Source organism: Phoca vitulina, unplaced genomic scaffold (genome assembly GCF_004348235.1).
Source record: "Phoca vitulina isolate PV1807 unplaced genomic scaffold, GSC_HSeal_1.0 scaffold18, whole genome shotgun sequence".
NCBI lineage: Eukaryota > Metazoa > Chordata > Mammalia > Carnivora > Phocidae > Phoca > Phoca vitulina.
Window position 1 is genome coordinate 395,482 of NW_022589721.1, and position 26,342 is coordinate 421,823.

The 26,342-nt window shown below is 39.6% G+C and overlaps 1 protein-coding gene across 1 annotated transcript in view; it reads left to right on the top strand.

Annotated features, from left to right (window-relative positions):
* The window catches only part of GRHL2 (grainyhead like transcription factor 2), a 154,342-nt gene that overhangs the window by 89,051 nt on the left and 38,949 nt on the right, over positions 1-26,342 (top strand). The window contains exons 8-9 of the mRNA XM_032415818.1: positions 5,519-5,613; positions 24,121-24,279. Of these exons, the coding sequence (XP_032271709.1) occupies positions 5,519-5,613; positions 24,121-24,279 (254 nt within the window). The remainder of the gene's footprint in view (positions 1-5,518; positions 5,614-24,120; positions 24,280-26,342) is intronic.

Genomic DNA, 26,342 nt, shown 5'->3' on the forward strand with positions numbered 1-26,342 from the left:
CATCAGTCCTATCTGGGAGCTTGTTAGAATGGCACATTCTTTGCCACATCCCAGACCTACTGAGTCATAATCTCTGGGAGTGGGCCCAGACATCTACATTTTACCAAAGCCCTCCAGGTGATTTCTGATGCACCCCAGCATTTAAGAAGCACTGTTATAGAACATCCATACAAGCCTATAAGCTTTGGGAATCCAGAAATACTGTACATTTTGGGGGGGGGAGTGTCCTAACAGGCCTTAGAGAATGTATACAGCTTTCCATTCCCATACACTTCACTCTGACATTCCAAGGACACACATACCCTTAGAGAGGACCCTGAAAAGTTTGATTGTCACCAGCCATATGACATTAACAGTGAAATAAACTTAGTTCTTATTTCATTAGATAGACTCCCATTTCTTCTTTCATGGTTTCGTTCTTTTGGATGCTTCAAGTTAGTTGTATACTTTAGGGTTGTTCTTTTGTGTATGAATTATTAAGATTAATAAGAACTACCTTTAAAACTCAGATTAAATTGGCATACATTTTTTTAGAAACCTGTTTCAGCCAATTATAATTTTGTTCCATCATATCATGCTGGTTTTTGGAAACGTCTAAGCCATTTTCCTATTTTTATCCTCATTCTCACTAAGTAGATGTTAGTATTCTACAGATATTTACAAACCAGGGTACAAAACATGTAGTTTTTATGTTGCCTTGTCATCTTTTAGGGGGGAAAAAGTCCATTCAAAATGTAATATGTTCATAATTAAGTGCTTTATGATTTTTTTTTAATGGGGTGATTACTTTTCAGCTGTGATGGCTTTTGTGCAAGAATAAAGCCATACACTCAAATCACCTGACTTGTAGTCATAGAAGGGAATCCCAGGTTCAGGAGGTTGAATGGTGACCTTCAAAAATGATCTGTCCATGTCCTAATTCCCAGAACCTACAAATAGGACCTTATTTGGGAAAAAGGTTTTTACAGATAGGTTCGCAAGATGAAATCATCCTGGATTTGGGTGAACCCTAAATCCAATGACAAATCCTTAGAAGAGAAGAGAAGAGGGGAACAGACACAGAGACACAGAAGAGAAGACCACGTGAAGACAGAGGCAGAGATTAGAGGGATGGGTCTATAGGTCAAGGGACACTAAGGATTGCCAGCAACCACCAGAAGCTAGGAGGGAGGCATGGAGCCTATCAACCTGCAGGGCCTCCAGAAGGAACCAGCTCTGCCAACACCTTGATTTGGAACGTCTGGCCTCCAGAACTGTGAGAGAATAAATTTCCCTTGTTTTAAACTACCAAGTTTGTCGTCGTTTGTTATGGTAGCCCTAGGAAACAAAGCTTATTACACCAGCTCATCACAATTCCTTTTACTAGTTGAGCAGCTATCCACATTAACAAAATTTGGGTTTGAAAAACTTTCTTGAGGAAATAAGTTAAGGAAGCCTTAACACCAGACTGCTGAGTTTCTGTTTCTATCCCATGAGTCATAAGCCTTTAAGCAAACATTAACACAGTTTTTAGAAATGGGAGATATATCTATTAGCATATTATTCATTGGACAAAAAGCATGTGGACAAAACAACATCAGGGTGCGTAAGCTGTTTAGTCTTAGAAAACTTTCATAGTTATAAATAATAGCAGAGCTATTTACCACCTATAGGAATAGCTTAGAGACTAAAGATGAACGGACATTGCTCGTATTGCATAAGACTAAGGAAAAAGGCGTGGGCACCTGGATGGCTCAGTCGTTAAGCGTCTGCCTTCAGCTCAGGTTGAGATCCCAGGGTCTTGGGATCCAGCCCCACATCGGGCTCCCTGCTCGGCAGGGAGCCTGCTTCTCCCTCTCCCACTCCCCCTGCTTGTGTTCCCTCTCTCGCTGTCTCTCTCTCTCTGTCAAGTAAATCAATAAAATCTTTAAAAAAAAGAGCAAAAAGCTAATGGGAAATGCTGGTGATAAATAAGTAAACAAATAAATAAAATATTGGCACATGGTATAAAGGAAATAAACAAGATAATATAACCACCTAGTAAAAAGTAGCCTTGCCAATCTTTTTGTTTTTTTGTTATTGGCATAAAAAAGTTATTAAACTTAATTGTGTTATTTATTTATTTGTCTACTTATTTATTTTCTCCTACTGGACTATAAAAGCCACATGATCAGGAACCTAGTCTTGTTTCCTGCTCTTTCCCCAGTGTGAGGACACTGCCTGGCACAGAGCAGACACACAGTACCTATTTGTTCAATACATTTGCTGATGAAGTGAATATGGTAGAAACTGACAGAGGCCCTGTGCCAGATGAGGGGACCCAGAAAGCATTGTATTTGTATTTGTGTTTGCAATGCATTTGTTTTTAAAATCCGTGGTTAAAGTGTTTGACCAAACCGCTTTGGTTTGTCTTTATTTCTAAATATGACATTTGTTTTTTAAATTGACAATTGACCTAAAGCTGTTTAACAATTGCTTATTAAAAACTCACTAAAAAGCTGTTAAAATGCTTATTAAAAACTTCAAACAAAATTACAAGACTATCTTTTAAAACAAATAGGTATGAAGAATTAGGGAACTCACTTCCTTTAAATTCCACAGTCTACTTCTCACTTCAGAATTTTAAGAGATTGGCTGGCCTGCTGAAATCACAGGTTTGCATTTAAATCATCTAAATAAAGCCAGAAAGCCTTATTCTAAATTTCTAGGGTGTGAAATTATTTTCCTTTGCTTTCTTTTTTATCTCTTAGTTTTAGATATTTACTTTAAAATCAATAAGAAAATTTGAATACCCTAAGAGAAAAATGAGCAAAGGATAGAACAAGAAGCTGTTGTGATAAATGAACAAATTTTAAAAACGAATAGAAAGAATATAAAAAACACAAAGAGCCAGACAGTAGAGGAAAGCCTGTTCTACCTCTTTTGCAATTAGGGAATTGCAAATTAAAATAATGAGGTACCACGTGTTGCATATCATTTTGGAAAGAAACTGTTTGGGGAAACAGGAACTCATACACTGTTATTGTGACTATGTATTGTTTCAACCTTTCCAGGAGCAATTTGACAAAATGAATTAAAAGCCTTAAAAATACATTTGCCTTTGACCTATTAATTTCACTTCTGAGAGTATATCTTAATGAAATAATGAAGTATGTGTGAATATTTAGCCATAAAGATAATTAAATGAAGTACTGTTTAAGGTAGCAAAGTATTGGACATCATTTAAGTGACCAACAAGAGCAAAATAAAGTTATGGCGCTTTTTAAAATTTAATATCATCGTATTTGGCAACTATAAGTATTTTCCACAAGTTTACTTATTGACTTGGAAAGATGCTGAAGGAGTATTAAGGGGGAAAAAAAGCAAATTAAAAATAATTGTTCCAGTATTGTGTAAAAATATTTACATATTTTGGAGAAAGGGAGATAGAGACTGAGGTAGGAAAGACATGAAGTCTGTGCATGGAAGTGTTTTTAGTGGTTGTTTGTGGATGAGTAGATTGTCTATGGTGAACACACAGGCTTTTGTAATATAGTGTGTATGCTTTATTTAAAATGTAAAGATACATAATTTTGCTCTAAAGTTTCCCTGGGGTAACCAATAGAAACGTGGACAGAGGCCATGAACAGGCAGTTTATATAAACAGACACCGGGTTAGGTATCCTGGATGTGAAAAGATGCTTGAACTCACAAGTGAAAGAAGAAATGCGAATATTACATCAATAGGATACCACTTTGTATCCTTTGGATTGGCAAAAAAAAAAGGTAGAAATTTGGTGAGAAAAGGGGGAAATAGAATTCTGATGGAAGTCTCTATTGGCACAACTCATTCTAGAGAATGGGTCTGGAGGGCCATTCTGGAGAGCACATTAAGTGGGTTTTTCTGGGATTAGCCATCAATCCAGGTCCTGGTAATAAGGAGAAAACCAAATCAAACTGACTTTATTTTATTATGGGTTAATATGGATCTGTTAATATTATGGACTTTGTTTTATTATTTATATCATGGATAGAAAAAGCAGATAGGAGTGCTGCTTCTCTCAACGTAATTCATACAAACACAATGAGTTGTCTTACTAAAAGAAAGTAGTTAAAATCTTGATAAAGGATCCCATGAACTTAGATTTTATAATAAATGAGGAGGAAATGGATAAAAATGATCAGATCTGTGAACTTTAGGAAAGCAGACTTCAGAATGGCCCAGCATTAACATAGCTTGTTTAAGCCTCAAAGAAGCTGCCAGCCCAGGAGTGACACAGCAGCTTAGAAGGACACAGGAAATGACCATTTGGCCAGAACTATGTCAGATTTTGTAGACAACGACCACTTTATACATCCTGGAAGTCGGGCATAATACCTACTCCTGTCCTAGCTCAGCAAGAAAAATATTCAGAAAGATTTTATAAACAAAAAGACCTCCAAGTATCATTAGCATTGAATCTTCCTCTGGCCCCCATTGTGGGGCCAGAGGTGAGGATTAAAACTAGGAATATCACGTCCAGACCTTAATGCCAGGCAAGGCAGTGACAGTGGAGACCGTAGTAAGTAAGGCAACGTAGTCTGTGTACCAGAAAGCTGGAGACCACCAAAGGGTCTGTATCTGGAGAGAGGGCATAAGTAAACAGTGGCCGATGGTTACCACGGAATTCTTTGCAGCTGATGTTAGAGATAAGCATGCAACCAGCAATGTGATTAGATCTGAGGAGGTTCATAGATAGGGTTGCCAGATAAAATATAGGGTGCCCAGTTAAATTTGAATTACTGACAAATAACAGGTACTTTTTCAGGGTAAGTGTATCCCAAATAATTGCTAAATCTGCTCATTCTAGCTATTGCACAACACAGTTTCTGAAAATAAAAGCTATGCACACAGGCAAATCAACCCAACTTATTTCCTAAGAATATATAGCAAACACATCGATAGCTGTTGTGTTTGTGGTAGAGGATAGTGGGGATACAAATGAATACATAAATATTACATAAACAATGAAATAAGTGAGGGCCTTGAATGGACAAGTGGTGATAGTGAGCTGAGTATGATGAACTCCACTCTCTGTGCCTAAATCCAAAAAGAAGTAGAAACGGTTTGCCTGCACTCTCCTGGAATTTCTTCCCTGAAGTCCTGCTGACACTGTCTGGCTGATATCTGTTCTACAGAACAATCCCTGTGGAATACTCTGGCACTTCCAGCAAAATTAAGCCACGGGAAAGTGAGTAGGTGAGGGAGTGGGTAGGTGGCAAAGGATTCAGGAGGGGAAAAAAATTAATAACTTTATAAACCTCGTAAAAAAAATGAAACCAGTAGACAAATCTCTTCGGAACATTGCTTCACCTAGATTTACTTTTCTAATAGAGGAACATTCTTATAGAGTAAATATTAGTGAAAGAATATCAGCAAGCACAAATCCTTAACTGTTGCTGACAGTCAGCTGGAAGAGTAGGCAAAGTTTAAACTCTCCCCATTGAAGAATGACAGTTCAGTACATGTCACCAAGTAACGCTTACTTTCTTAAAACCTTTTTCTTTTTTAATGTTACAGCTGATTACAAGGAGAGCTTTAATACGATCGGAAACATCGAGGAGATTGCATATAATGCTGTTTCCTTCACCTGGGACGTGAACGAAGAGGCGAAGGTGAGTGGAAAAATAGTATTGATTCATTCCTCATGCCTTTTGAATAATGCCACCATTCTCTGCAGATGATTCTTTCACAAAAGCCTCTGTAAGTAGGGGAAGACCTGTTAACTCCAGCCGGAAAAAGAGGAACTGAACCTGTTACCTTTCTCTAGAAGTTACGTGCATTCAGTTATGTGCAGTTAAATTGCCCTTCGGGGGGTAAAGGAGAAAAGGGAGTGTGCGTGTTTTGCTGTGGCCTCCTGCAGGACAGGCCAAGCTACGTGTCCCTCCCAAATCCTCCAGCTCCCCATGCTTCATTTTAGCATGTGGGGCTGGCAAGGCTGGGACAGAGAACCTTTTTTACCTACACTGCAGGTTCCCCCAAACAGCCCTGACTGCTGCCTTCTACAGAGGCAGGAAAGTGTTCAGAGCTAAAGCCCCATAGGTAAGTGGCTGGGCAGGCCTCTGGCCACATGAGTCCCTCCAGGCATACCCTGGTTGAGGGAGAGGTACAGGAGGCTGGGCTGCAGGTCTCTGACCTTCACTCCCTGCAGTAGAGCCACCACCGTGACCTTGAGCCAAGTCTTTCGTGCTGACTTCTTTAGCCTTTCCAAATTTTCTCTGGTTAGAAAGGGCAGTGGTAAAATCTCTGGCTAGTTGTGCCCTGAAGATAGATGTCCACCACTACAATAATTTGGGTAAAAAAAGTAAGACTTGCTGATACTTTGATTTGCTTTCCAGACATGAGTCTCTTTGATTTTATGAAAACTACAGACTTTCTGCTTATGCTCACTTTTCTGTGTTCTTTAGCTTCTGACCTTTGATCTTTATTTTTCACTTAAAAAAGGTTCCAGATGAAACCTAAGCTTATTTTCTGTCTCAGTTATGTACCATTTAGGAGGGTGTTAGAAGACTCTGTCTTCAAACTAATGAAAAGGTCAATGTAAACAGTTCCCTTCAATGCTTCATTGTCTGCGAGCAGGGGGAAGGCTGGGTGAGAAAGGAAACTGGATGGGAGTTTGTGGGCGTGAGTTATGGAAGAAGAAGAATTGCTCAGTGTCTCGTTTCACTCAGGTATGAAACAATGTAAGTGAAATTGGCTTTAAGCCCAAGAAAGGTGACCCAAATGGGTAAGCAGCAACAGAGTGCCAGAACAGCCTGGAGAATGTTCCAGTGGCTCAGTGCATCCAAAGGAAGGAAGTAGGCCTTGCAGTGGGTGGGAGGTCAGGTACCACACAGAACTGTAGGAGAAGTTTGTCTCTGCGATCCACTCCGCCTCCATTTATAGCTCCTCGTGCAAACCTTGTGATCTCTCTTCATGCCCCACTCTCTCAGAGACTAGATGACTGGGGTAGATAATGAAAGGCCGCCTGTGCAATGGCACCATGGGGCGGGGGTTGGAGTCCTTGGTGAGCCATCTGACCTCCCTGGGCTTCAGTTCCCTCCCACATAACAAACTCAACACTGTTCCAGTTGTCTCTGGGGCACCATGAGTTGTGCTGGGGTTATGATGGGTGAAGATGTGGTGCTCAGGGAGAGAGGACAGGTGATCCAGTAACCCTCCAGGAGTGTGAGGGGTGAGAGGCAGGCCCACCACATGGGGAGCACAGGGCTCAGGAAGACGGTGGGATCCTACCATGGAAAGTGCCTTGTCACTGTAAAGCAAGCTATAAATGTGAGCTGCCGTCATATCTCCAGTTTTCATCATCAGGCAGTCTGTGACAATGAGTGCTAGGGAGTGAATGTGTCAGTGGAGGCCTTATAAAGAAAATGCCTAACCAGAAGGGACAGCTTAAATGATGGAGGCTCTGTGGTGAACCAGCAAGGTAGTCACAGTGGGGTTGAATTGACCTTTCTTTTAGCCCAGTTCAGATGATAGCGCTCATTTCCCATAGGTAGGAGCTCACTTTTCTTCTTTCAGTATGTGTGGTTGTGCCCTTGTGTTCTGACAGGTTTAAGCCCACATAGACTTTGACAAATGGCAGTGGAGAATACTTCATATTGCCTATTGGGGCAAAATTTGTTTGTTTAGTATATATTTTTAGTGACTGTTACTTGGTTGTTGCAGTTGTATGCAGTCTGGCATAATCAATAAGTAATAAAAAAAATAAAAATTTCCCTCAAACTACTGGAAGGATTTTTTTAAAAAGAAAAACCATGCAAGTTAAATTCACTTCATTAAGGAGGCAAGAATATTTTTTTGTTCAACCTGTAGACCCTAAGGTATTTCTTTAAAATATTATTGATTTTAGGGGTGCCTGGGTGGCTCAGTTGGTTAAGCGTCTGACTCTTGATTTCAGCTCAGGTTGTGATCTCAGGGTTGTGAGATTGAGCCCTGCTTGGTGGGGAGTCTGAGATTCTTTCCATCTGACCCTCCCCCCCGCTTGCACACGCGTACTCTCTCTCTCTCAAAATAAGTGAATAAATCTTTAAAAAATAACATAAAATATTATTGTTTTTAAAATAAGCAGATTGCAAAAAACAAAGTTGTGTGTTTGTTGAGGAAATAGTTTCAACAAAGCAAGAAGTAAAAGTGTCCTTCTCACAGAAGAGTTGTGATTTTCATAACGTGGACTTCTCAGGAGCTGTTGTACTTGCCTTCAAGTTCCTATTTGTAACATCCACAGAGAAATCTTCTGTGGGCTTCCAGGCTGGGGCTCCATTCAGTGTCACATGTTATTTTGGTTTACATGGCCAGAGGACACAAAGTTATGACCTACAGCTTTTGTGTGGCCCAAAGAATGTTTACATATGTGTGTGTGTGTGTGTGTGTGTGTGTGTGTGTATGTATCATGCATTTTTGTTTATATTTCAATTTAAAAATTTTTAGCTCATATTTAATAATCAGGAGATTATGGTTTTTCAAATCTAGGCTTCCAGATTCTTTTAGATAATGAAAGATTCTGGCACCCATGAGCCCAAGTGTTTGCCCGGCCATGAGTGGCTCTTGTGAGGTAGTGGCTGTTCTTTTTAATACTTTTTCTAGTCTTTTCCATTCTGGAAATTTCCTTACTTGGTCCTCAAAGACATCTGAGTTTTTATGCCTCAACCACACCCCCCAAACAACTGAATATGCAGTTTACATCTTCACTGGTTGTCAGAGTTGGGGAAAGTAGTGACCCAATGGAGGTTGACACAGTATGTCAGAGAGGAGTGGGCCAGGAGCGCCTCCAGCATTCCCTGGTTCCTTGGGCCAGGCCCTTGGCAGCAGGCCAGAGGTCGACTTGTGTTGGCACTGTTTGAGGAAGTTGCTGTGTGGCCTTTCAAATGCCCACGATGGTGGTAAATCTTGATCTTTGAAGATGTTTAAAGAAAAACATCAGAAATCACTTGGGTACAAATATAAATACATATCAACAAGTTGGATAACATCACTCCATGGTTAAAAATGAGATTTCTCTTGCACAAGACCAGCTTTAAAGACAACAAGGTCAGAAGAAATACTAGAAATATACTTTGAGTCACAGCAGCATCATTTGAGAAAACCATATGTTTTCCTGTGGTAGCTATGTTAAAGGGTAGCTTTTATTTGGAGATTTAAGTTTTGGGACATTTGTTAAAAAAAAAAACAGTCTGGTATTTGGTAGTCTTACCATATATGTATAATTATAAGACCTGATGATATTTATGGCTTTTTCTAGAGCATGGTTCCTACTTCTTTCTTTTGTTGCCACCTTACATTTTATTTCTAGCTCTCCTTTAGCATGAATAGAAGAAAGGAAAGGTTGTGAAACTCTAATTGTTTAATTTATCTATAGGAGGGCGCCTGGGTGGCTCAGTTGGTTAAGCGTCTGCCTTCAGCTCAGGTCATGATCCCAGGGTCCTGGAATCGAGTCCCGCATGGGGCTCCCTGCTCAGTGGGGAGCCTGCTTCTCCCTCTCCTCCCTGCTTATACTCTCTCTCGCTATCTCTGTCGCTATCTCTCTCTCAAATAAATAAATAAAAATATTTAAAAAAAAATTTTTATCTATAGGAAAAAGTTGGGCTAGGGAAGGTGTTAAAACTGTTAGTTAAAATGAGGTCTGGGGATTAACTCCAGATTCTCAGCCTCAATTACAACATGGTTCTGGCATAAGGATCAGCGTTCTACCCAGAACCGGTTTTGCTGGTTGTGCCACAGTGTCCCTCTGTGCAGTGACCCAAGCAGCAGAGATAGTCTTCAACAGGACATTCTTTTCCCCTCAGGGTCTGTGCAGTTTGCAAGCTCATGTAACATTAACTGATATCCCTGCATCCCCGGGAACGACTCAGGCGATATCTGGGTGTCTGAGGGTCTCAGTGTCCACACAATCACAAATTGGAAATGGATGGGGGATCATAGGGTGGTATAGAAGAAACAGCCCTGAAATGGAGTTCAGACAGTTGGGGACCAGTCGTGGCCCTGGAAGAGCTGGCTTTGTGACTTTCCCCTCCTGAGCTTCAGTTTCCTCAGCGGGAAGATGGCAGGAAGGGGTGGGGGGGGGAGGGTTGACAGAGGATTAAGGTCCAATCCATGTGATTCTAATGGGAAGATCACAGTGCTACATTCTTTCACCTGACTCCCGTTTACAAGGCCATTTCCATTTTTCTTTTTTCCCTTAGCCAAACATTGGTATCTACAAAGTAGATTTGTTGCTCACTAATCCCCAAGTTGAGGAATTCCCATGCAAGACCCTATTGAATTATTGAGGAGTGGTGAGCTCAGATGCCTTGCATGGAACACTGCCCTTCTCCAGGCGATGACATGACCCCCAGAGCAGGAGTGCCGCAAGCCCTAATGACAGACTCCCCTTTCTCCCAGATTTCTAAAGAGATTCTTGAAACCAGGCCCCTTGTTTTTGTCCAGTGCTGTTTTCTCTTTTTCACTGTGATTTCAAGATTAAACCAACTCGATGTGCCACAAAGGCCTCTCTTATGTGACCGCAGACAATTACTTGAGCATTAAGATGCTCCTTAGTGCTTTGCAGAACAAGTTTCCTTTTGGTGTCTTTCCACCGGAACACTGTAGCAATTCCCCCTTTACCCCCATTTCTATCTTCACTCTGCTTATGGTTTCTAAACTTAGATCAAGGAAGCTTCTTCCCATGAAGCCGTTTTTTAATCCCTCTGAATCCAAGCCTTTGGAATGATCTTAATCCAGTAAAAATGTTCCTCCTCCCTCACTACCAGCACCACTAAATAATCAAGCAGTCACATACACCCACTATTACCCTATCTCCTATCTCTGATTTTTAAAAGAATCTATAATAATTCAATAACATGAAATTCTGTCTCTCCTGGGTTCCTCTTTGCTGCCTGTCACCTCTGTTTGCAGAAGCAGTGATTACCCTCCAGAGTGATGCCTACCCCATGCCTCCTTCCCCTCTCTGTGCTGAACTGCAGGAAGGGCTTCGGGCGATTGGTTAGTCCAGCCTTCTGCTCTGCCGTATCAGCAGTGAATGTTCTTCCTGCATTTGGGGGTTCAGGGAGGAACTCTTAGACCGGAAGTTGTTGCAATTTTAGACAGGGTCAAGGACACAGATAAGGCATATGTTTTTATCCCTGTTAACAAAGTTTTGTGCTGAGAATGGGTGGGGGGCAGGGTTGAGACCTGGTCGGGATGGGGTGGGGAGCAGAGAGGCTATGAGATGTCAGGGATCATTTTCCTGTGTATCTCAGGTTCTGATTCCACTAAATACCCGACTTTCTACATAGCAAGCATTGCAAGATTAGGCAAGTGGACAAGGTGGACTTTTTAAACGTATGTCCCTCAGAGTCCAGAGTCCATGCTCTTAATCATCCCAAGAGAGGGAAATCTGCATTTTTTTTATTTTTTTATTTTTTTAGACCAAAGCACACAATGATTTTCCTTCTCAAAGAAGTTTATGGAGTACAGGTCCAGAAAAAAAGAAGACAAATGATGAGCTCCATCTCCTTGAGCAAAGCAGTTCAATCGAGTTACCCTACCTTTTCCACCCTCTGTCTCCTCTCTTTACTGACCACCAATGAAGATGGTTTCACTGGTCCAGTACTTCTAGCACACAGGTCTCACCCTGTCCTTGGCTTTGGTTGCCCTGGTGTATCTTATCTATTGATATCATACATATTATTGATTAGAATGAATACAGGAGTGAGGGCAGTTCAACTGGGTGTGCGTGTGTGTGTTAGCCTAACATTAGTGATCTCATTTGCATAATTATTACCTCACTCTGTATTAATTAAAGATCAGTGCATGCTTTGTAATGTAACTTCTTCACCATAGTGGGATACATTTGTACTCCATGTTCCTCACTTCTCTAGCTCCTTTCTCTGGTATCCTGAATTTCATTTTCATACTCATTTACATTATTTTTGTACACTTTTCTTTTACACTTTTTCTTCTGTTATGTGTTATTACACTGTTATGAACCATGAAGACTGTTCTTTTCCCTTTTTTACAATACCGTGCAGGAAGCACAACATAAAAAAATTCCAAGCAAGCATGGTGGTTATTATTAGAGAAAATGAGGGTTGCAGAAGGCACACATTGGCTGTTAGCTTTATGTCTGCAATGTGAGAAATCCAGTAAATGAAAGCCCACGTTTCCCAATCTACTAAATTCGAAGCAAATATTTACACATAAGCAATACTCATTTTAGAGATAGATTCCTCTAACTTTGGGTCCCTTTGGATGCCTTAAATGAACTGGATTTACGAAAGAGATTTCCCATAGTTTTTGAAATTGTGAGGAAATTCAAGGTGAGGGGATGCATGTTGATATTTCTTCTGGGCCCTATTTCCCTTAATATTTGTGCCTTTTATTTATTGCCTTTATGTCTGATTTTGCTCTGATCCCAAGGGGATATCATATGAGAACTGAGACCCAGTCTGAGCAATGGCAATATGGATGTGCTGTGAGATGAGTCAGCTGGTTAAGCCAGAAAATCAAAGTGGAGGTTGGGAGTAAAAAGTTACCTCCTGTATTTGTAAATCCATCCTTAAAGAAGAAAATGAAGTTCCTTTAATGTCCCAGCATGGCCCTGCAGCTGCCCTGGACTTAAGGACATTTGGTGTGGCCTGAGTCACAAATTCTTTCATGTTGTGAGACATAAATAGAGCTGTCATGTAGGGTGACTTTACTCTGTCCATATGAAGTCCAGGGTTCTTCCTTTTCTCTCTGGATGGGTCAACCCTTTCTCTTCCCATGCTGTCAAATGAAAAGCACTAACACTAGCACTAGCTAGTGATCACAACTAGTCTAGTGCTAGTCTAGTGGTCAGCAGGCGAAGCCTAGCTCTTTGCTCCATCAGCTGCTAATGGGTGGGGACGACAGCCATTCTGTCCTCATCATCTCAATTTTAGTGGCTTAAAAGACAGGCTGGTAGAAACACCAGTGCTTTGATCACAGCCTATGTAAAAGTAGTAAGTTGGAGAAAATATAAGTGTTCTAACCATCGTGTACATTGCATAGTATTCAGTTTCTTTTTTGTGGAAAATAAAGTTACGCTGATTGAAAGACTGGCTTGAAATTCACCAGATCATGGTAAATCCACTAAATGGTTCCAATTTTACTGTATCTCTCCCTCCTTCCTTCTCTTTCCCTTCCAATTATTCTATTTGGTGTAAAATATTTAATCAGTTTTTATTGGGCCACCTCACAGCACTTAGAAAATTACAGTCTTGATAGTCTTGAGAAATCTTGCTTTCCAGGGGGATGTTTCTAAATGAACTGTGTTCTCTTTCTGCCAAATTCCAGTGCTGGACACCAAGAGAGAAGACAAGATATGTAAATATTGATTTTCAGGATGAAAAAAGAAACCAAAGGAGTGGCCAAAGAAGACCATACTCCTGATGTCCTGTGGGTTCATGACCTAGTTCATGTCCCCAGCCCCCTGCCAGCAGTCTGGGAGCTCTCTTTCTGCTTATAAAACAGTCTAGGATGAAATCAGGTTGATAGATATTACTGATTAAGAAAAAGTTACATCCCAATTTTTTGTCTAAGTAGGACCCAATTTTAAACAAGTCATCTAATGGAAGATTAGAGAATATTATAAGGCATCTTTCATGGTCTTAAAAGTAAAACAAGGTTTGGGGGAGGCTCCTGGGAGGGGTCTTGAAAGGTCAAGATACACACTGTGAAGCAGGGCAAATGGCATTTTTATGTGTTTGCTGGGGCGTGGTGTGGGTGAAGGAAGTTTTAGAAGGGAAAGGTAAACATTTGCTGGAGTCTTTGGTATTGAACTTAAACAAAGCCATGCCTTTGTTCCAGTTTTATAAGGTAATGGATGGCAAGAAAACCTTAAAGCTAGACTTAATTCATATATAGAAGGAATAATCAGTGGAAGGCATCTCACTGAAGATATCGACGGCCTGATCTTTGGTTAGGATGTGGTGTATCCATGGTTTCTGGACTGAACTCTGTTTAGGGCTCTGTAACTTCCATGCGTGAACTGTAGTATGTGCTCAGAGAATTAAGTTACAGATTTGGATTTCATAGGCTGATGTGTGCGTGCGTATGTGTGTGTGCACACACCCACATGCACCACAGTTAATATTTGTTCAGTGATTACTATATACTAGGCATTCTGCCCACTGCTTTATATACATTATACAATATTCATATTTTAAGTGGATATCATTTTTCATTTAAATAATGAAGAATTTGAAGCCCAGAGAGGTTAGCTACCTTAACTAAAGTTGCACAGCTAAAGCACAGCACAGGCGGAACTCCCACCTTGGACTATCTAAAACATGTGCTCTTTCAACACTGCCTTTTTGTATGGGGAGGATGTAGCAGTAATATATTCTACATTATTTCTGACAAAGGGCAGTCACCCCTTCGAAGCAGCTTGCCTGCTGCATATCATGTGCTGGTCCAGGCAGTGGACGTTCATGGACACACATAAGCCAGGCAGAGTGTCTGCTCTCAGAGAACATTTTGGCCAGGTTGAGAAGTAAGACATAGCTGTTAATAATGTAATATGAGGGGAAGAGTGACAAAGACTCTAATGAAAATAGAGGTAAAGTGCCAGGAAAGTTCTGGTAAGGGAGAGAACTCTGTTTTTTATTTAAAAATGTCCCCAACTTTTACTTAAAAAATTACAAATGAAAAGTTGAAAAAATAATACAATTGATGCCACATACCCTTCACCAAGACTGATGCATTGTTAATATTTTGCCAGATTTCCTTTATCTTTTCTCTCTCTTACACACACATACACAGACACACACGCTTATACTTCACTTCTAAATATTCCAGCATTTAGAGATCTCCTTTCTGTGAGATCAGGGAAGTTGTGGGGGAGAATTTGGCTTATGAACTATGTCTTAAGGGTCAGTTGTAATTTAAGCATGTGGAAGTTGGAAAGAAGAGCATGCCAGGTGGTAGAACAGGATGCTCGAAGATGCAGAGTGGGAAGCACAAGAAGAGCAGGAAATTGTGGAGCTTAGGAGAGAAGTTCAGAGTTGTTTGTAAAGAGAGGAGAATAGAAGTTATGAGAAAGGAGGAGGTTGCCATGGAGACAATTGGGCCATGGGCAAGAGAGGGTTAGGGATGGGACTTTAGACTCACCCCATTTAGGGATGTTGAAAGAGGGACCAGACAAGAAAGGGGTGGTCAGTAGGAAGAGTACAGAAGAAGGAAGAGGTGGGGAGGTGGAGAGAGAAGGAAGAACTGGCCAATGAAGTCAGTGCTGTAGGCAGTGGTTTCTCAAACATGGTCCTCCACATGCGTCATCCACCTCATCTGGGGAAGGAATTAGAAATGCACATACTTGGATCTTTCACCTCAGACTTACTGAATTGGAAACTCTGGTGATAGGGTCCTATAATCCATATTTTAAGACCTCCTGGATACTAAATTCAAGAACCCCTCCTTAATAAATTTGCTGTAGAGAAGGCTGCCCTTGAAGCAAGCAATTTCAGCAAAATAGTGAACAAAAGTCATACTAAAAAGTCAGTGACACGGCCTATATACTGCTAATAATTTATGTGTGTACATGTGTACAAAATCCATGTTGAAAGACATGCATTGTGCCATTATAAGATGAAAAGACTGGAAACAACCCAATGTTAAAGAAATCATTATTCCATATTTCATGGCTCTTTAAAAAAGAAAAGAGCTATCTTCAAAATATATTTAGTAAAGCAAGATGCAGAACTGTATGTTTACTGTGGTACCATTTGTATGAAAAAGAATAATGATATGTATTGCATAGCATATTTCTAGAAGGATACACAAGAAACTGTGAAGGATCCTTAAGAAATTGTTGAGTTGTTTGGGGAGCTATGCAGGGTAGGGGGGTGCTTTTACAGTTTAACTCTTTTGTGCCTTTTGAATTTTGTGCGATAGTATTACAAACTCAGTACAAGTTTTAAGTGTTAAACATGAACCGAAAAGGATCAAAAAAGCAACAAATGATCAGCAAGTTGAGTGAGTGAACCTTTCAGCCTATGCTTACATTCTTCCTCTGACCAGGAACTCATTATTTATGAAATAGGCCAACCCCCTGTTATGCAAGGTTCGAATTCTTCCTTATCCTGAGGTGCTGTTTCACAAGCTGTGTTCAGGTGACGGAGCAGAATGGCGGAATCCTGCAATCTGAAGAGCAACAAAAGTTCTGTCGGAGAGATTTCTCTCTTGCCCTCTCCCCATCAAAGCCTGTGACTCCAACCCTCCAAAAGTGTGCAGAGATCGATTTTCTGTTTGAAATCAATTCGCTGCAATTAAAATCTTTTTGCTCAAATTAATGTGAATCATAACTTAACCTGCCTTTGAATCATTTGGTGATAGTACCACAAAGTGCCCTGAGAGAGAATCCAGAGAGGAATGGGGGCTTGAACTGGGGAACTGGTGAGCCACAAAGAAGCAGCCTTGCAGGAGCAGTTGGGGAGGCAAAGTGGGTGGGGCTTTGTGGCTGTGCCCTGGGGGTGAGGAAGGGCCCAGGGTCAGAGAGTAGGAGCAGTTGGGAGACCAGTTATCTGAAGATGGACACCATGTGATGAGGATGAACTCCCTTAGATTTTCAGAGCACTTTACAGTTTAAAACATCACCTCATTTTAAAGTGTCACACTACCAAGGTAGGGATTGTTGTACCTATTTAGAAATGAAGCCATGAGCCTCAGAAAGGTCAAATAATTAGTCCAAGGCCACACTGCTGGGATCTGTACCAGCTACATAATTCTGAGTTTGTTTGTTTGTTTGTTTGTTTGTTTGTTTGCTGTGCTTTCCTCTCATTTGGCTTCCAGTTTCAGAGAAAGCTCTGTCTTTTTTCTTACAGAACTTCACTTTTGAGTTGGTCCTATTTAATCCTTGCTTCCGAGGCTTTTCAAGTCCCACACTCCACCTTTCTGCTGCCTCTTATATTCATCCTCTCTTATTGTGTGAACACCTCCTCCATCTTGGAAGAACACCTGTGTTTGGCCCTGCCATCTGCTACCTGCTACCCGTGTTCCTGTTCATGCCTTCTTCCTCCATCACACTTCCCAGCTGAGATGCCTTCTCTCCGTCTCCAAGTCCTGTCTCCCCCAGCAATCTAGCTTCCTGCCTTTCTCTCCATCAGTGTGGCCTCTCAGAGGGGTGCAGATCCTCCTTACTTCTTAACCTGGTGGCCTTTGCTCAGCGTCACTTTCCTTGTCCTCTTTGTAACTTGGATGTTGGATAGTATGGCCAGAGTTCTATCTGTCCTGGCCCCGATAATACACACTTGACCTCATTACTTGATCACAATGACATAAACATCTTGGTTGGCCTCTTCCTTCACCAACCCCCTTCCTTCAGGCTCCTTCTTAACCTCCTCAACACAAACCCTCCTTTCCCATTAGGCTGGTCTCTTCACTCTTTTCAGAGTCAGCATCCATCTCTCTTCCAGCTCAAGACTTCTACATCCCATCTTCCCTGGCTGACTTTCTAATTTCTCAACTTTTCATCAAGTCTTATAGCATGTATAGTCTGGGATTGTCTGTTTAGTATCAAATGATATACATTCCACAGTAGCAAAAACTGTTATGTCCCTCCTTGCCCTTGAGGATAGGGCTGTACTCTACACTTCTGAATTTCCCATAGCATCTATAAATAGCATCCTCCATGGCATATATACATGTACATACATATACATATATATATTCATACTGAATATATAGTTGGTGCTCAATTTACATGTGTTGATATACAAACAGATAACAAATTTTGAGGATAAATCTGGTTAGAGTGGCTAACTCTGCTGTATTATCTTGATGACTTCAGCTACTCAAAGCAATCCCGCTTCCTAGAAGGTTTGGCTTTTGAAGGCAAGAGCATGAATAAAGAGGGAAATGTGTATTTAGAAAGGCAATTTTCTCTTAATTCATTGGACGAATATTTGTTGAGTATCTATCATGGGATTGGCACTAGGAATAGAGTGACCTTGAGGCGGACAAGGACCTTCTCTTATGAGCTTGTAGCCTCATGGAGCAGACAGATAACTAAGCACTGAACAGATAAACAATAAGATAAATCCAAACAATGTTAAGTACCCTGAAGAAAATGGAAAAGAGCAGTGTGATAGAGTTTGCTTCTGGTCATGGGCTGAGATGGGAAGAGGAGGAGGAAGACAACTCTAGATGGGGTGGTCAGAGCCGGTATTTCTGAAGAGTTGACATTGGACTGGAACCTGAATGAGAAGAAGGAGTTGGCAGTGTGTGGGGCAATTGTGGGAACAGCACTGGAGATAGAGGGCACAGCAACTAGCAGAGGCTGTCACCTGGGAACAGACTTGGTATGTTCTCGAAATGGAAAGAGTCGAAGGCTAAAAGAATATGGAGAACTATGATAGACTATATGAGTTAACCCAATATGTATGTATGTATATACAGGTATACCCAGAGTATCTGTAGGAGAAAATAAAGAAATACATTGTCAGGTTTTAAATCATTCCCTAAATGTGCTATATAAATGGAGGTGTCAGTAAATCTAAGAGTTTCTTAGCTCTTCAACAAAATAGCAAGCTCTCTGAGGGTAGGGAGTCTATCTCATCATTCTTGTGTCCCCTTGTGTAGCATAATGCCAGGCACAGACAGAAGATACTTGATAAATATTTGATAAATTAATGCATGAAGGCAATGAATGAATTCCCAAGGCTGAGATTTCACATGTTCATATTGTCTACTTTTAGGCTATCTTTCTGTCTCAATTTGGTGTTGCATTTGCAACCAAATACTATCATATAAAATGGAATTAAAATGCTGATATTTAAGAAAACCATCCATATGGTCTTTAATAATTCCAAGAGCCAAGAAGAAAACAGAGTGGGGAAATTGGCAAGAGCACACTTATGTATTTATATATTGTTTGTGTTTTAGATTGAAAATGCTGATTTCTTGCTGTAGGCTATGCTGTTGTAATTTGGAGGTTAATGCATGTGCAATTTCTCCGAAAAGAGCTCCTCAGAGTCTCAAAATAAGGAAATAAGTAGCTGTCTTTGTCTTTGATCAGAAGATTCTTGAAAATGCAAAATACAATTGTTTAAAGAGGAAAAAATAAATGTTTTTCATCAAGTGAGGGACATTTGGATTTTGTAAATCCCAAATCATTTTGTAAATCAAAGATAGACCCATTTATTTTAAAGGCAAGCTCTTGGAAAAAGTCTTAGGAGTTAATAATCCAGTTAATGTAGTAATTCTAAAGCCCATTGATCTGTATTTATTTTAATAAATCTTACTATATGCATAGTGCACAACTGAGAATTATTATAACCTGGACAAAGTCACTTGTCTTATGTAGGAACTACAAAATGGAAATTGCAATTCATATGTAAAAAAAAGATTCTATTAAGAAATGTCAATCATCGTGAAACTGCCTCTGTTTCTGGAAAGGTCTTGGTATACTTAGAAACAATCTATCTGAATCAATTTTTGAACCAATGACAAAATTTAAATACTATCTATTATCTGCCTAGATACACCTGGTTTAATGAATATTTTTCCAAAGAATAAATTATGTACTGTCAGAATTATAGGAAAATTAATAACAGATTTTGAAAACATTATATGAACATATGTAACATTCATAATTATTGGGTGACATACCCAATTGTTCATGGCATTTATATGCGCTTTACATAATCGGGGCTCCTACGGAATTAAGAATTTACTGTGCTTGAACTTGGATGAACATTTGGCGGGGGGGAAGCATACCTTTTCCCTAAGTTTCTGTAATACACATTTGCAAACAGTGCTTTGTAGATAAACTTCCAAGAAATTGGCTTTCACGTTTGCCTGCTGTGCATGGAACTGGGACATGGTTGGGTTTGCAAGATGAAACAAATGCTTATCAGTTCTCAAGCCAAGGTTTTAGTTAATGCCCTTCCATACCTTCCCAACCCCTCTACCCCCCAACTGCAGTTAAAGTTCAACCATTTAGGTTTTGAGTGCAGCACAGCGAGACTATGATTGATACCATCAGGCACTGAAACTGTGCTTTGCTATTGGTTTAGGCAGCCAGGCAAGAGGAGAGCAGTGCCAACTCTATTATAAAATCCCTGCCTGTTAGGATAATTCTGGGAGCTGCTAACTTAATGTAGCAGAGAAGGCAGATTCTCATGTTTACTTTCTATAGAATCAAGATGCCATGAGTCAAAGAGAGCCCATTGGACCTTCTACTAAGAATCTTCCTCTATTAAAAGAACCTAATCTAAGTGTGTCCAGGTAGAATCTAGTGTATTGTAGCTCATTTCACCTTTAAAGACCTTGCTATTGAGTGGCTGACTGTTTCAGTTCCTCCAAAGAGGATTTAGTCTATTTCTTGTAGTACGTAGCCGGTGGATCTGTCCTACTCAAGTGGCCCTTGTAAATATATACGTTCCATCAACCCAGCTCTCTTAGTTGTGATTGGAGCTGACAAAGGCCACAGTGAATATTGCATCCTGCCTGTCTGAGTGTGGTCCACTGTGTGTGAGGTATGGATAACTCACTGACCTGACTGTGAATCCTAATACCTTAGGAAATATGCCTGCACTGTTCTCTTCTGGCTTCTGTAGTGCTACGCAGGTGTTATGAGGGAGGGGAACAAAACAGTCTGCATGGATTACAGTCACTACAGGAAGATTTCTCTATGAAATACATGGTCAAAAATATGGACAACTGCATAGCTCCCCAGAGTGATCACTGATTTGCTGACATAAAGTTGTGTTTTATACATTCTAGCCAAGATAACCCCATTATCAGTAATAATAATAACAATAAAAGGAGTCAAGTGTTCCCAGGAAAGTTGCTTTTATTTGTTTGTTTGACCTAGAGATAGATCAGCATTTGATGAAGTTATTGTAATCTTTAGAGCACCATCATATTGCCTCTTTCTCCCCATGTAGCCTCTGACTTCGGTGATTATAGGACCGTAACTAGTGCATCCAAGCTAGTACCTAGCACAATCTCAGGAACATAGTAGGTATTTAAAAATATTGGTGTTGTGCATGAATGTTCTCTGTAGTTAGGGCATCTCCAGGAGCAGCAGACAGCATTTTCTGTCTACTTTTACCCTGAAAGTTCAGGAGGAGAAACAGGCATGGCATGCCCCTAGTGGTCTTTACCACTCAGCTCCTCTGAATCACTTGACATTTTTTTTTTTATTTAAATTTTTTTATTGTTATGTTAATCCCCATACATTACATCATTAGTTTTAGATATAGTGTTCCATGATTCATTGTTTGTGCATAACACCCAGTGCTCCATGCAGAACGTGCCCTCCTCAATACCCATCACCAGGCTAACCCATCCTCCCACCCCCCTCCCCTCTAGAACCCTCAGTTTGTTTTTCAGAGTCCATTGTCTCTCATGGTTCCTCTCCCCCTCCAATTTCCCCCCCTTCATTCTTCCCCTCCTGCTACATTCTTCTTCTTCTTTTTTTCTTTCTTAACATATATTGCATTATTTGTTTCAGAGGTACAGATCTGAGATTCAACAGTCTTGCACAATTCACAGCGCTTACCAGAACACATACCCTCCCCAGTGTCCATCACCCAGTCACCCCATCCCTCCCACCCCACCCCCCACTCCAGCAACCCTCAGTTTGTTTCCTGAGATTAAGAATTCCTCATATCAGTGAGGTCATATGATACATGTCTTTCTCTGTTTGACTTATTTCGCTCAGCATAATACCCTCCAGTTCCATCCACGTCGTTGCAAATGGCAAGATCTCATTCCTTTTGATGGCTGCATAATATTCCATTGTATATATATACCACATCTTCTTTATCCATTCATCTGTTGATGGACATCTTGGCTCTTTCCACAGTTTGGCTATTGTGGACATTGCTGCTATAAATATCGGGGTGCACGTTGAATCACTTGACATTTGCATTTTTAGTCATTCTTTTTCTCTGTCATTCCGAAATAATTCACAAGCATTTATGGAGTCCATTGTCTCATCACGGTGTCTGCGAGGGTTTTGTTTCACACATCTTCCAGGTTTGATGCTGTGTTCTGTGTTCTCACTGCCTCTGTACACAGCTCTCTCTGGAGAGCCTCGACCACCCTGTGGTGGTTATTACTGTATTCTCATCTGTCTTCCTCTTGGACTGCCCACTCCATGAGGCAAGGGTCTGGCTTTCTTCTCTGTCCCCAGTGTATAGTTGTGTTTGACCCACGGTGGGCTTGTGTTGATGTTTATAGGATGAATGAATAAGCAAATGAATAGAAAGAATGAATGAATGAAGTGAATGTATCCATTGTTAGATCATCTCTAGACACTTGTTTTCGGATGGTGGCTGGCAAAGAGAATCTGGCACATTGCACAAGGTTGTCGTAACTAGCATGTCACTAAGACCTTTCATCTTAGCCTTATTATTGATGTGGTGCTTTACTGAGGTGTTTCTCATTATCAAGTAAGAGGTTCAAAAATAAAATTCAAAATGATCTTTATAGAAGATATAACACTAAAAATGAGATATCTGCTTGTATAAATTATCAAAAGCCTACAGGCAATAGAGCTTGAAATGAATTAGATCAGTCCTGGTAGTAAAATCAAAGATTTGAATGGCCTTTAAAATGTAGCTCATGCCCGTAGCTCTTTTGCTTTTGCAGGGCTGTTCTTTTTGATATTGCTGTGACACACAAGGTCAAGGGTTTGAAAGTGAATGAAAATTTCAGTGGGACCAAACTTGGGTCACATGGTGCATCGATGAAATGATTTTTAGAATACATAACTGTACCGTTTAAGAACAATGAGTGATTTAAAGTTTTATGTTAAACAAAAATAATAAATGTGGTATAAATGAAAAAAAAAGCTTGGTTTTTCCCAGAGACCACTTCTTAATATTGATGTACTTACCACATAAATATAGGTAAATATAGGTGCTGCACCCATTCCTTTATTCCATGGTAAATCAACTGTAAATGATACACCCACGATGTAAAATAAGGATAAATTTAGTCATTTATGCTCCTTTTATTCCTTCCAACATTTTATGACAAATTATTATTTCTAGTTCTTCTGTTGGTCAATGCTATAATCTTTAGTAATTTATTGGAGCTTCCATTTTTTTTTTTTTTTTTTGTATTCATGTTATTTCTGTTGTATCTCTTGATGCCCCTTGTTTTAAGATGAGAATGCCAGTGAGTTTACGACATTTCCTCCCTCCTATTTTATGTCTTACCTTCACTAGCTCTTCTTTTGCTTTTTCAGTAACCTGGAAGTATATTAGTATTTACATTCTGCCCTTCAGGGAAGGATTTTTAAAATGATTTAAAGAAAAAGTTGAAAACCAAAGCCAAGAAGTGACTTGTCTGAGGTCTCTTAGCTTGTTAATGTTAGAGCTAGAACTAAAGCTTAGGGCTTTTAGGGGGCACCTGGCTGGCTCAGTTGGAGGAGCATGCAATTCTTGATCGCGGGATCATCAGTTCAAGCCCACATTGGGTGTAGAGATTACTAAAAATATTAAATAAACTTAAAAAAAATAAAAGTAAAAAATAAAACTTAGGGCCTTTGACTACCAATCTCTAGGGGGTTTTCTATGGATAAACTCACTAATCGATTCCTTACATATTTATTGAATGCCTGCTCTCTGCCGCACACTACATTAGGTACCACTAATACAAAAACATAAGAAATGATCTCAAATCTCAAAGTTAAGAGTCAGGTAGGAAAAACAGATATATAAACAAATCACCATTTCAGTGCAGTAGTGTGCAAGGGGAGATGCTACATAGTTTTGTTTTTGTTTTTGTTTTTGTTTTAACCCCAGGTCAGAGATATGAGAGAGTGATATAATTAGAAGTGACAGCTTTAATATGTTGCAGAGATAGGGTTTTACACATCTGATTTATGCACGTTTGAAAAATAAGTAAGACTTTGCTGATACACTTGAAGGAAAGTATTGATTGTCTATTTCAAGATTTAATGTGAAAACAATTTTTATATATTTAAATTATAAATTATGTATTATATCATGTTTTATGTGCTCAGCATGTTCTTATTTCAGAGTACCCAAATATTCTTAAGTTGTCCTTAGAAGATTGTGTAGTATTTTGATTCCAAGTCTAAGGCTTATGCATTTTTTAATAGATCTTTTTTATGGTGACTTGTGAACTTTTTCCTTTCTTTCTCCCACCCTCAGATTTTCATCACTGTGAATTGCCTGAGTACAGATTTCTCCTCCCAGAAAGGGGTGAAAGGACTTCCTTTGATGATTCAGATTGATACGTACAGTTATAATAATCGTAGCAATAAACCCATTCATAGAGCTTACTGCCAGATCAAGGTCTTCTGCGACAAAGTGAGTAAAGATCATAAAGGTATCTTTGTTATTAGATATTACTTTTAATGACATTTCCTCCTTATCACCTTCTCTTGTCTAGTGGTGTCAAATTAATCACCTTATAAGCACACTGGGAGTTGTAACCTTTCATTTTCAATTCCTATTAGATATCTAGGGAGTCACCAGTCAACTGTATTTTTTTTTTAGTCAGTCATTTTACCACTAATTTAATGGCTGATTGACATTGCACTGTGCTACTCACGTAGGTAAGTTTTTACTGGGTATAAGCCTGTCCCAGAGCATATCAGTATAACCTTTATTATTTTATGGGTTAAATGGGGTCACATCCAGAGCTTTTTTGGAATAGAAATGGCACCTATAAAATAAGTTCATTAGTAAACATGCACTCAGGAGGGGATACAGTTTTTTAATCTCCCTGAATCCCACCATAAGATGATAGAGCAATTAGAATAGCAAAGCTTAAAATCCTGTGGTTATATGACATGAGATCCTTACAAATCCCAAATATGAGTGGGAGTAAACAGCCAGTAGTTTTGAGACCTGTATGATATCAGCATCATGAGGGAAAGCAATGGGGCTACTTGATAACCGAAGAACAGGAAACCTAAAAAATTGCCCCAGGGTACTCACTAGAGAATGAAGTGTGCCATCTGAGGACAGCATGTGAAACCAGGGTGGGAGGGTACAGATTCTCTAGATTCCAGTTTGCTATTGCTGGTAGATGCAAAGGGATGGAACATTGAAGTGTTTGGGGCTCTGAAAACTCTGGAAAGTTATAAATTAAAGTTCCCTTCTAGGGCAAAACTGTGCTCCAAGAAAAAGCTGTTGGGAGTAGAATCCAAGTTGAATTGGACTCCCTCCACTCCTCCAAAAAAAGGGGCAAAGGAAAGAGAAGTTCCAAATAAAAAGGACGAGGAGAAAGGATACAGAGTAGACAGATCTCAGGAAATACAGACTATTTTTTTTATCACTTTGTGAACACATCAGAAAAGAGAGCATGAGAACCGTGAAGTCGGCAGAACTATCTTGGTCCACTCATTTCACTTAAAAATAACCATCAGAAAAGAAAAACAGTTGAATCCCATACAGTGTCTCATGAAAAAAGAGATTAAGAACAGCCTGAATTCCTTGGGGACAATGGGTACCTGCCCATGAAACAGATGATACCTATAACCTATTATTCCAAAATGAGCTAAATGAAGTTAAGAAAATCATAGAAGTCATGAAGATCAATATAAATATAATTTTTCACATAGAAAAATTCATGAGTTGTTTCGAAAAGTATTATGATAGAATTCAAGAAAGAATTCAGAAATAAAAGATTAAAATATTTCAGAAGTAAAGACTACATTAGACGTAAAACAAGAATGAATAAATACACCAGGGAATGCCTTAAGAGAAATGATAAATCAGGAAAACTGAAAGTATAAACTGTATATATAAATAAGTATATGTAGATTTAAACAGCCTACTACTTACTTGGGAAAATTAACCCAGGATAACCAATACCTGGTTGTTAACTTAGGAAACTTTAAAAATATTCTTTGGGCATCTAAGTAGAATAGAATAGAATAGAATAGAATAGAATAGAATAGAATAGAATAGAATAGAATAGAATAGAATAGAACAGAACAGAATAGAATAAAAAAACCACTTGTAAAGAAACTTTTATCATCAGACTTTCAACAGCACTCTCAGGGACAATTAGGTAGCCTCCCCAGTATGGGGGCCAGTTAAGTCAATAGACACAGCTGTTGTGTAAATGAGAAAACAGTGGGTCAGTTGCCAGAATCACACAGCAAAAAAGTAGGGGAGCTGGATGCAAATATAGTATAGGGTTTGATTCCAAACCCATACTCCTTGAATTGATAAACAACTGTACACATAAAAAGCCAAAATGACAACTGATGATTCAAAACCTCAACAAAGAGCCAAGGTAGCCTTTAAAAACAAAAGAAAACATACAAAAATCAGTTAATATCTTTAAATCAGCATATTAAACATTAAAAAAGCATTTTCAGATGATGTACAACATGGAATTTCTAAAGTACAAATGGGAC